At 56.8% G+C, this 11,829-nt stretch overlaps 1 protein-coding gene across 1 annotated transcript; it reads right to left on the bottom strand.

Moving 5' to 3' along the window:
• Positions 1–5,377: 5,377 nt before the first annotated feature.
• LOC112118639 (platelet-derived growth factor receptor-like protein) lies at positions 5,378–11,395 on the bottom strand. The gene is made up of 6 exons (XM_024217037.2): positions 11,097–11,395; positions 9,360–9,705; positions 8,079–8,230; positions 7,572–7,865; positions 6,677–6,816; positions 5,378–5,743 (listed from the first exon to the last, which is right to left on the bottom strand). The coding sequence occupies exons 1-6, from the start codon at positions 11,149–11,151 to the stop codon at positions 5,522–5,524; spliced, it is 1,209 nt and encodes a 402-aa protein (XP_024072805.1). The 5' UTR covers positions 11,152–11,395; the 3' UTR covers positions 5,378–5,521.
• Between the last annotated feature and the right edge of the window lie 434 nt (positions 11,396–11,829).

The following is an 11,829-nucleotide window of genomic DNA, read 5'->3' as shown; positions in this document are numbered from 1 at the left end:
GAACCCAGGACTGGCATAGAGAGAGACTGTGCATGGCAGCAGGCGGGGCAGCTCTGGTGGGCTCCATTCTCCTTTCGCTTACACTGACGTGACAGGAGCAACTGCCTCAGCGTTACACCAGCCTAAGGGCGCGCTGACGCAGGCTCAAGAACTAGGTAGACATGCACCTGTCTAAGAGCTCAGACTAGGCCACCCCAGGGGTCCCTTCTGGCCTTAAAGTCTATCAATCTTGGCTCTGAGAAGCGCGACGGTCATAGGAGGCGTCACGGCAACGTGGCCTCCTGAAGTGTGTGCTCCCTCGCCAAGGGCTCAGAGCCCTGAGACTCTCCCGGGGCCCGTCTGAGATGAGGAGCCATCCGTTAGCAAAGCCTGCACTGGTGGCAGTGAGTTAATTCCCCCCCCCCCCCGCCGCTGAATTAGAATTTGACCCATGTTTGGGTCCCACCCTACAACTCGCTCAGGGTACAGTGGCTGGGACGAGAATCCCTGGGCCTGTGCTCTGCTAGGGATGATGCTCTGTCCGTCATCACAGGGCCTGGCATCCGTCTGAAGACCTGGCTGATGTCCCTTTGCCACAGTGATACCAGCTCCTCCTGCAGAAGCCGAACAGAGGCTGCTAACTTTGGGGTAGCTGTTACTCCTCTCGGGGTGGCTTCTTTCTAAGTCCCCGTTGTGTTTGTAGTGGTATGTGTAAAGCCAGCCCCATCGCTGGCTGTCTCCTCTTTCCTTCCCCCCTCCTCCGTGCCCTAATGTGCCCAGAGCACTGACGGTGCTCCCCGCAGGCCGGTAAAGCGGGGCGAGAGGAGACGGCAGCCCAGAGCGGCATGGCTGGGGAGCTGACACGCGCTAATTGGAGGCACGCAAGCACTTTCCACTGGGCGTGTGAATGCTGTCGGGAGAGACCAAGTGGAGCGTTAGCTGGTGCCACAGACTGCCCTTAAGCTTTGCACCAGGCGTGTGGAGCGGTGTGTGTGTGTAACGCCTGTGTGCTAAAGGCTGTAACAACACAGTTCTGGGAGGGGAAGATACCCAAAGAATGAAATGTCAGTATTTTCCACGTGGCGGCGTGTGCGTTTCTTTGGCTTGCGGCACGCATTGCGTCAGTGGCTCATGGACGGTGTCAAGGGTTGTGTCTTGAGGTCGCCCCCTTGGGGTCAGGGCAGGCAGCTACTTACCTCATAGATCGTTCCCTGGGCAGCAGCTGTCCTGTGGCCTGGCCCGGAGGTAGGGTACAGCCCTCGGGCTGCACCCCTTACAGTCCGCCCTTTTCCAGGGGTATAAAACAGTCCAGCCAAAAAAGTAATTCCAAGGCCCAGAAGGGGCCGGGCCCCTCCCGCACACAAAGGAGGGAAGCAGCCTCTCCGGCTCCGCAGGAAATGCTGGTTCCCACCCTTCGCGTGGCCACGGTTTTTCAACAAAAGAAACAAACCAGCCCATCTTCTCTCCTCAGGTTGGCGGTGCTCCTCCCCTGGCCTGGGAGCGCTAGCTGGGCTGACAGGTGCGGCCGGTTGGGGCTGATGCTGACCACAGGAGTTCTTTAGCCTTTTCTTGACTGGTGGGAAGGTTGTAACTATCGGCCCACCACAGATGGGGGGCAGAGAACCTGCCCTGTGTTTGGGAGGGAGGGCGTTAAACCCTCGTCCCAGAACAGAGGAGCAGCTGCAGAACCCAGAATGGGACCCAGCTGGAATGGCGCTGCTGCAGGTACTGTACCCTCCCTGCAACTAGGAGAGAGGGAAAGACGCCGGCTACCAAGACCTTACGGTACGTGGAGACTGGCAGCAAGGGTCCCTTTGCGGTGTTGTGTATAAGTGTGGTCGGTGAGAAGCCCTTTCCTGTATGAGAACAGAGCTCAGAGTCCTGCTGTGGGTCACACATGCCTTGCCCTACGCTACAACGGATGCAGGGCAAACATGAGCCCTTTGGAAGCAGAGGGTGTTTCAGGCCCGTGTTTCTCTCCTCAGCTGCCCTAGAGATCCCATTGGAGCTGGCTGAAGTTTTTCTGGAGCTCACATTCAGATGGGAGGGGAAGGGTTCCTGGCTGGGATGCTCCCTGGACCACAGGTCAGTGTGGACTCATGTTCCTAAGGCACTTAGTGCTGTGGAAATTCCCACCCTACGTCAGCATGCTGGGTGGGCTCGGACGGCCCTGCGGGTCACCTCCCGGCGGAAAGGAGCTGTTGACTCTCAGGTCTGGGGCTAGCGCACAGATCTCCATAGGAAGCACCCCCACGATTTGCCTTCCTTGTCAGTGGTCTCGGTGGAGAAGCCAAGGACTGACTGAGCTACCGTCTTACCCATCTCCTGCCCCTCCCTGTCAGGACAGACACACAGGCAGCTTGGGGGTGGGGGGAAGTTTGCACCAATTGTTTTCGAGCTACAGATCTGGCCCCCATCATTATAGTCTGTGAGCCCCTCAAGAGCACTGGTTAAATTATCCCAGGTGGGTGGGGGGAGCGAAGGTGTTATCCCCATTTTACAGCTGGGGAACTGCAGCACTGAGGCGAAGGATGTTCGAAAGAACTCAGCGGGGTGGGAGCCCATGGGGTGCTGAACTCTTGAAAACCTGGCCACCCGTCTTGCAATGGGAGCTTCTGGCTGCTGGGCACTTCAGAAACTCTGCCCCTTATCCACCTGCCTAAAAGACACCCCTTATTCCCCAATCAAAGAAACCCTGAAATGAAGCAGCCTAAATAAACCCCACGACAGAGAGAAATTAACCCTTGTTTTTAAAAAATCCCTCCTGCAAGCAGAGTTTTTCCCGAAAAAGGAGAAGTTGACAGAGACGCCAAGAGGCTCCCGAGAGCCTTTCTGTTGCCACTGATTGTACGTGGAAGGAGCTGAGAGCCTATGGGGATGGGCAGAACGAACCCTGAGACAGAATAGGGAGCTGAGCGCTTGGGAAAATCTGGCCCTCGGTGACTTTGCCAAGGGCAGCCAGGGCATCAGTGGCAGAGTTGGGAGCTGAATCCTGATCTCCTGAGTCCTATGCCACTGTGCTAACCACACGACCTACCCCCCTCTGCAGAGACTCTGAGCACGTGGCTCCCCAGAGCTGTCAATCAGGCAATTGTCACCGGCACTAAACTCATTTGGAAAGGAACCAGCTGCCACAGAGAGAAGTCTCAGCTCCTTGTGGGCCAGGAGACAGGAAAGGATGGGCAGGGGCGGAAAGGCAGCTTGAGTCCTGCTGTTGCGGCTGTCACAGCCATGGAGAGACGCTGCAAACCTTCATGGAGGCTGTCTCTGCTGGTCTCTGCCCAAGAGGATCTCTGGAGTCTGACCAGCCGTTCTGTCATGCCCAAGTTCTCCCCAATGCCTGGGACCAATTAGGCTGCGGGGAGCACTGCACAGCTCGCTCGCTCTCTCCCAAATTGGTCTTTTGCTAATATCTTTTCAGCCTGCTCGGTCAGGAAGGAGTCGGGGGAGATGAGGCCTCCAGCCATCAGTCATTCTCAGTGGTTGCAGATGACAGAACAAGGAGCAATGGTCTCAAGTTGCAGTGGGGGAGGTCTCAGTTGGATATTAGGAAACACTATTTCACTAGGAGGGTGGTGAAGCACTGGAATGGGTTACCTAGGGAGGTGGTGGAATCTCCTTCCTTTGAGGTTTTTAAGGTCAGGCTTGACAAATCCCTGGCTGGGATGATTTAGTTGGGGTTGGTCCTGCTTTGAGCGGGGGGTTGGACTAGATGACCTCCTGAGGTCCCTTCCAACCCTAATCTATGATTCTATGATGCATTTCTCTGGTCTGCTGTATTAGGGGGTATTTGTCACCTCCCAGAGGTGCAATCCTTAGCGTAAGAATTGCAGGCGGGGACCCTACTGAGTGAGCTGTGAACCCCGTGTTCTCACAGATGTAGGCAATAAGAGAGGGTGGTGACGTTCCTGGCCACCAGGTGTATTTCTATATCATGGTTGTCTCCCCTTGGGCTTTCCCCGTGAAATGGTTCCATGAGGGAGGGCAGCGTGACTGGTGGCATGTTAGAATTAAAGTTCATGGCTGCTAGAAAATACATACGTTGGTCCCTGTTCAGGGCTGCCCATGGGAAAGCGTGCTCATGTGTGGATGGTGAGTACCCCGCATGCACTGCACATATACATGCCATACACATATTCATGCACACGCAGGCATTTGCCTATACAGATGTGTAGGCGAGCATACATAACTATGCACAAACACATGTACAGCTATATAGGCTGACATGCACGCACACTCTGCATGCTCCCACAAGCATACACATATGCACAGGGCCGTCCCTAGGGGGGTGGGGGCCTGGGAGAAATCAGCCTTTATGGGGCCCCCCTTAACATTTTTTATACAGGTGAAATCTGGTGTGGGGAGGGGACACTAGTGCTGGGGGGTGAGGGATGATGGAGAGTCACAGGGTGGCACCTGTGCTAGGGGTTGGGGGGTCCTGGAAAAGGGAGGGGTCGGGGCGGAAGCGCAATGGATGGGGTCAGCCTGGCGCTGGCGTGTTCTGGCGGCGCTTGGACACTGGTGGCTGGTGTGGCGGCAGGCGATGCCGGGAGCTGGCGGGGCAGGCTGGGGTTGCTGCTGCCAGAGACTGAGCCCGAGCCCTGAAATGCCGAGGAAGAAAAAGAAATACTAGGCACCCCTAACCCCACCCCCGGGCCAGCCTAGCGCCCCCCGCATGACACACACACTCTGAAGTGTGGGGCCCCCAAAGCGCGGGGCCCGAAGCGGTTGCCCCAATTTGCATCCCCAAGGGACAGCTCTGCCTATGCCCCTGCAGGCTCCCATACACTGCACACCCACGCACGTATGTGATCACACGAGTGACTAAAATGATACGACCATCTGCTAGCCTGAACTAGAGCTGGGCCTGACCCCAAATCCTGGATCCAACCAGCCCTGAGCTGTGGGATAGGTGGGGCCCACAGTTCTGAACAGTGCTGTTGACCCCTCTATGTGTTATGAGCCCTGGGCAGAATCCCAGGCCCAAGTGGGCCTAAACCTGGCAGAAGTTCAGACCCCACTCTGGATTGGACCGTAACAGCTTCGACCTTCCATCTCTCTCTTCCCCTCGGAGAGCTTTGCCCAGATCTAGTTTCTTTCCCAGCAGCTGTGACCCAGCTGACATGGTTCTGCTACCCTGGGCCCCACTCCCCATGGTGTAGTGTTGAGAGCTCAAGAGAGCAGAAGCAGTGAGAGAACCTGCCAGCCAGCAATGTGCCTCTCTTGGGCACGTTGGCAGCAAGGCTCTGTGGCACAGAGGGACTGGTTTCCCGTCTCAGATCCTAGTGAAATGCTCTGCTTGCTCAGGGTTGACCCAGACTCACCTGGGGCAGCCTCTCGCCTCCCATCAGTGCACCCTGTGGACAAAACAAAGTCTCTCCTCTTTGAAGAAGCTGGTCAGTTTAATGAGTAAATAAATCACATGAAGGGGAGGAGGAAGAATGGAAGCAAATTTGGTCCCTGTGTCACAAAGAGATCTCTGGTCCTTTTATTACTTCTATGCGTTGCCATCGCTGACCTCCCTGTCTGTAGCACGGCCTGGCTATCCAGACCGGGTCCCCCTCGGGGCCGGGGTGGCTGGAAGTACCCGGACACGGGTGGAGACGGTGGTGGTGCCCTGTAGGTTCATGGCGCTGCAGGTGTAAAGCCCCTCGTCTATGGCGCGTGCCTCATCCACATAGAGGATGCTCTCAGACTCCTGCTGCACCTGCCCGCCTCGGCGCGCCAGGTCAGCGCGTTCGCGGCTGTAGGGGGGCCTGCCAATCTGAAAAGCAAGCGCGGAATGGGGGTTGGAGAGCTCCTGTCCCTTCCTAGGCCGCTTGCAGCACCTGCAGAGCTAGGGGCTGGTAAGTGCAGGGCTGGAGGCAAAGGAAGGGCTCATCCGATGCTCAACAGCCCCTCACGCCTAGCCCTGGTCACTGGCATCTGCTGTAGCAAGAGGGGGCATATTAGCCAACCCCCTGGGACATCCCCTGTTCCATGCACGGAGCACCACGGGCTCTTTGTATCTCCCCCCTAAAGTGTCACCAGAGATGGGCAGAAGGGACCTCAGCTTCACACCTGGTCTGCATGGCCCCGCCAACTACCCCCCTCCCACTCCATGTAAAGGGCGCCGTGTGCATTTCCGACGAAGCCCAATTCCGCCCCCCCATTCCGTCACCTCCCCCCACTCATCCCCCGCCCACAGTCATTGATTTCACTGGAACCGCCCATCATTCTGGAGGCCCCAGCCCATGCCCTGTTCAGTTCTGTTTCGTTGGCCCTGGTGTGCTGCGTGAACCGTGCTTCTGCAAAGGTCACATCAGCCCTTTGTGCTGTTTCCTGTGGGGAAAATGCCTCTGGTCAGCTGCAGAGGAGAAGCCCCTGAAAGGAAAGTTGTGTGCAGCCCAAGCCCCATTCTTCTCTCTGTGCCCTTTTAGCTGGGGAGGCACCATGGTCTGGGAGTCAGGAGAACTCGGTTCTGTTTCTGGCTCTGACCTGCTGTGTGACCTGGGGCAACTCATCCTCCCTCTCTGGCCTTTATTTCCCCCACACACACACTTTCTCTGTCTAGACTGTAAGCCCTGGGGGGCCGGGACTGCCTCTTACCCTTTGTAGGTACAATGCCTGGCGCAATGGGACCCTGATCTTGGTTGGAGCCATTCGGTATTATCAGGCTAACAACCCCCTTTCCCGCCCAGCCACCTCGCTTCCCTACCTGCTGCCCCGGATACTCCCAGGTGAAATCGACCGCGACTTCTGGTTCTCCAAAAACCGTGCATGTCACGTTGAAGTTTTCTCCAGCCCGCACAGTGGCGGCTGAGGCGCTGACGGTGGGTTTGGGAGCAGAGGAAGGGTCTGCGAGGGCAAGAGGGAAGTGGTGAGAAGCAGGATTAGGAAGGGCGGCAAAGTACCATGGGTTAGCCACTTCCCGCTCATAGGAGACGGGCTAGTCAACCAATGGCAGTTCAGGGAGCCGTAGCGCTGAGAGTCCATCAGCTCACCACCTCCCTGCCAACCCTTCTGGGCTTTAGGGCTGGGTTAAGGGAGGGACAGGCCTGCTAACAAGTATCTCCAGCTAACGGGGTCGCTGCTTCTGCTTAGAGACCTCTGTCAATGTAGCAACCTACCATCTCCTCGTGCTGGATGGCGTGTGTTCATCTGGCGGGCTGACGAATGGTACGTCAGCGTGTGTATGGTCCTCGATAATCACAGACCGGTGCAGGTGACCAGGGGCACTCAGTTAACATGCCCGGATAGCTCCACTGGCAAAGGGACTGCTCTGCATAAGCAGGTCTGTATGAGCGCAGCAGTGCCCAGAAAACCTAGTGACAGTGAGAAGAAGGCAACGATACACAGCCTCGTGGGCTAATTCCTCCTGCTCTGTCTTAGGAAGGCAGGTGGAATTCTGTGTCCCCATTCCTGTCCCCACTGCTAGTGTGGTGGAGCGTTTCTGGCTAGTTAGCGCCGTTCCTGAGCTGACAGTGGTGGAGCTGGCTCGGGTAAAGGCAGCGGATGTCAGCAAGCAGGCAGGTGGAGGTCTCAAAACCAAAGGAACACATAGGTGTTCTCCCACCTGGATCTCCCATCCCTGCCAGGCAACGGTCACTCACAGTTGATGTAGATCAGCATGTACTTGGTGGATATCTGCCGCATGCCGTCCAGGCTGGCCATGCAGAAGAGTGACCCTGCATACGAGGGCCGCGGGCGGTGGATCACGAACCCCCTCTTCACGTCGTACGAGATGTCGATCCCGTCCACAGCCACCTCCTCGGGGGGGAATTCGCGGTGCAGCGTCACCTTGGCCAGAGGGCTGGTCACCTGGCATGGTAGGAGCGTGGGGTGGTTCGTGCGCAGCTGGACCACTTCGTAGTAATCCTCCGTCGGCACGAACAGCTCCTGGGGGTCTGGGGAGGGAGGAGGGCAGTGGGATTACATACTGGAGGCAGGGAGACACTTCCCGGCTCTCCACCTGCGCCGGCCTCCTGTGTAACACGCCCTAGCCCGCAGCAGGTCTCACCCGGGGCTTCCCTGTCCGCTGGATAACGAGAGCAGATGCTGATGCTCTCTGGCTCATGTCCCCTGCCTGCCCCAAACCGGTCTAAGTGCAGAAGCCTGACCTGTGAAGAAGATGAAAGCCTTGCCCGTCCTGTCCTCTCCGTCCTGGCACTCGCTGTCCCGGCACTGGAAGGACCAGCAGCTGTACTCGCCCGTGTCAGCAGCCCTGGAGTTCACCACCAGCAGCTGGCTGTGCCTCTCAAAGTGCTTGATTCTGAAACAGAGGGGAGAGGGCCCCGCTCAGACTCCAGGAGAGTCACCCTGGGCCTCTGCATCAAACAGTCGAACATAAGAACGGCCAGACTGGGTCAGACCAATGGTCCATCTCGCCCAGTGTCCTGTCTCTGATAATGGCCAAAGCCAGGTGCTTCAGAGGGAATGAACAGAACCAGGCAGTTATCAAGTGATCCATTCCCGGTCGTCCACTCCCAGCTTCTGGCAGTCAGAGGCTAGGGCCACCCAGAGCATGGGGTTGCATCCCTGGCCATCGTGGCTAATAGCCCTTGATGGACTGATCCTCTATGAATGTATCTAATTCTGTTTTGAACCCTGTTATAGTTTTAGCCTTCACAACATCCCCTGGCAATGAGTTCCACAGGTTGACTGTACACTGCGTGAGGCAGGAAAACACCCACTTATCTCCACGCCCATGGTGATGGCCTGGGGCCGGGGAAGGGCTTCCTGTGCCCCCGTTGCCTGTGCCCAAGAATAGACCGTGCATGACAGGGTCACGCTAACAATTCCCAGTGGGCACTGAGTGTCAAGCTCCCCCGCTCTGACCTACCTGCCCACCCAGCGGGGTGAAGTCCGGAGATGGTTAATAACGGGAGCCGTGGCCAGTGTGCTCCAAATGCTGAGAGATGGATAGTGCCTGGCACAGCCCCTCCCTTAACATGCTCCCAACTGCTGTGTAGCTCACACTGTCCCCCAGCCCAGGGCCATGGGGCGTGAGAGGTGGGACGGGCAATGGAAGCCGCAGCCAGGCTCAAGCTGAACGTGAGGCTTGGGCTCTATATCCCTGAGCGCCTTCCAGCTTTGCTCCCTGGTGGATCTCACAGAGCGAGCAGGGGGTGTCTGTGTGTTTGGGCCTGTTAAACGAGCTCCGATTGGCCACGCCAGGGTAACGCGTCTGCTGCATGCCCTCCCCCGTGCTTGGCCTCCAGAACAAGGGTCTGCCCGGCATCCCCAAATCCAGGCCTCCTGCATGTCATTTACTGAAGCCATTTGATGCCTTTGGCATCTCGGGGGAATGGACCCCACACAGGCCCTGCTCACCCCTCATCCATGACAGGCCCCGGGCCTGGACAGCCTCCCAGAGCCCGTCGCACATCCCGGACACGCACCTGAGCCGCCCCTCATCCTCGTCCTCCAGGTACGCAGGGAACCTCCACCTGACGGCCCGCCCTCTGCAGCGCAGCTCCAGGGTGTCGCCTGCCGTCAGCGTCAGGGAGTCAGGCACTTTCTGGAACCGCCCCCTGGCCACCACCCGAGTCAGGATGGACGCAGGCTGGTGCACCTGGCTGGGAGGGGCCGTGGGTTTCACTCCGGCTTTGCCCTTCGGGGGCTTGGCTGCTGCCTGATGGAGCTTTTCACCTGTTGCTTTGGGAGGTTTGACCTTGTTCGGCTTGGGCTCTTTTGTGACCTTCTTCTCGGTGGCTTTGGGGGGCTTTTCCTTCTCCTGACATTCAGCTGAGGACAGAGAAGACGCGTTTGATAGCAGAGCAGCAGCAGGCGCAGGCCCACAGGGGCAGAGGGCGCAGCATGGCTTTGCAGGTTCTTGCACTGATCTTTAATTACAAAAGGCTGTTCAGCAACAGGGCCAGGTCAGGCCCCAGGCACTGCAGGGATGTTTATTCTCCCTCCTAACCCACAGCACAGGTTTCATGGACACACTAAGGGTCCGGTTATGAGATGCCCCATTTCTGTGTGTGCAGCTGAGCCCACAAAATGAGGGGCGGCACCAGTTTACCACAACACATTGACTGGGATGCGGACCAGCGCCTCAGCTGATGTTCATCAGTGTCGTTTCACCAGCTGAGCATCTGGCCCTGGGTTCTTGGATCCCGGAATTCACATCCACAAAAGGCTGTTTGCCTATTCAAAATGGGAGTGTGCCTGATACAATGGCCATAATCAGTAGCGGGTTCAAAACCAGAGACCAGTTCTGGAAATCGGGTCCCAAATGTCATATCCCCTAAGGGGCAGAAATCTGCAATTAGACTCATAGACTCATAGACTCATAGACTTGTAGGGTAACATTATTTACCAAGGAAATTCTTACCTACTCACCGTGCAAAGGACATGACTGGCAGGATCCCTGTGCCATATAAGACAAGGCTTTTCCTAGTAGGGTTACTTGTCTTCCTACGCTAAGCTGCTTCTGGGTATTGGCACAGGAAGATGCTGTGAAAGTATTGTAGCTGAGCAGACAAGAGGTCTCTCTGTTCACTCACTGGTTTGCCTGCTCTCTGTTCATTGATTGTTGGGAGGCATTTGTGTAGCAAGTAGCTTTTGCCTCCTATCTGTGATCCCCACATGCACCCAAGCCGAGGATATCTGGGATGCACCTGGCAGAGAGCAAGAGATCAGGCATCCTAACTTAGATGTGGATCTCCCAAATCTGCCAAGCATCAGCCTGGCTCACAACCCTCCTAGGTATCCTTCTTCTCTGGCCAGGGAAGAGATGGCTCCTGTACTTGATGCATGTCTGAAGGGAAGATCATCCAGCTTCCTTTTATGCAGACCCACAAAGCCAGCAAAACCTGGAATCTTTCCCTTGGTTACACTCAAGCCAAAATAATTGGGGCTGCAGCCCATTGGCAAAGTTGTTCCAGTACCACGGCCTGGCCAAAGCTGCAGAAGCAAGTCCCTATACAGCCACAGTCCCTGAGTTCCTGCTGGTGTTGCAGGCAATGTCTTCATGCCATGCCTTTCCAGCATGCTGCCCTGCCCTCCAACAAGGCATCCTTGTGTAGGCCACTGAGGAATGCAAGGAGCACCAAGCTAGGGAGGGGGAGGGAAACGTATGGGCTTGGGAAATGAGTAGGAGGAAGGGAAAGAGTCGGAAAAGCAAGACTTACCCAAGATGAGGAGGAGAAGGCTGCAGCCCAGGACAGCCAGGGCCTTGGAGTTCATGCTGGGGCAAGCCGGACACAAACCAGGGAGCTGCGCTGCTGAAGTGGGGCTGCGCTGCAGCAGCTGCAACTGTTCACAGCTCCGCAGCAATTCCACACTCTCCCGTTCCCTCCGAGAGGGAGGAGGGGGCGCGGAGGGGACGGAGAGTCCGGGGAACTCGGGAGATGAAGGGGAGAGATTTCAAAGCAAATCAAAGGCTTGACTCTTCGCCTCGTTAAACAAAATTCCTTTCACCCCCGCGTGCTATGAAGGCATTCAGGTTCCTTCGGAGGTGGTGAATGGAGCTATTCAACGCCTGGCTCCAGCAGTCACACTCCAGGCTTAAAAAGAAAACAGGGTCCACCTCCTCCATTTCCAGGCGGTGCCCGGTCCAGTTACGCTGTGGAGAGCTTGGGGCAGGTGGAGTGGTTGGATGCAAAGCGCTCTGGGGAAGGGGCCAGCTCTACCCCAGTGTCTGAACAAACTCCTAGCACAACGGGGTGCCAATCCTGAGGGAAGACACTGGGTACTAACTACCCCGATGATGGTGATAGCGCAGTGTGGGTGAAGGGGAGCTTCTTGTTGGAATCCTGCGGTTTGCTTCCCCTTCAGCTATTGCCTTTGATACACACTATTGAAGGGTAAATGTTGCAGCGCAAGGTCATGTCACAGAGTGCAACACGGTGCAGGCCAGCGGCC

Source organism: Terrapene carolina, unplaced genomic scaffold (genome assembly GCF_002925995.2).
Source record: "Terrapene carolina triunguis isolate 2854851 unplaced genomic scaffold, T_m_triunguis-2.0 Scaffold629, whole genome shotgun sequence".
Lineage (NCBI taxonomy): Eukaryota > Metazoa > Chordata > Testudines > Emydidae > Terrapene > Terrapene triunguis.
Note: the sequence above shows the minus strand (reverse complement) of the source record. Positions and strands in the feature narration are given on the sequence as shown.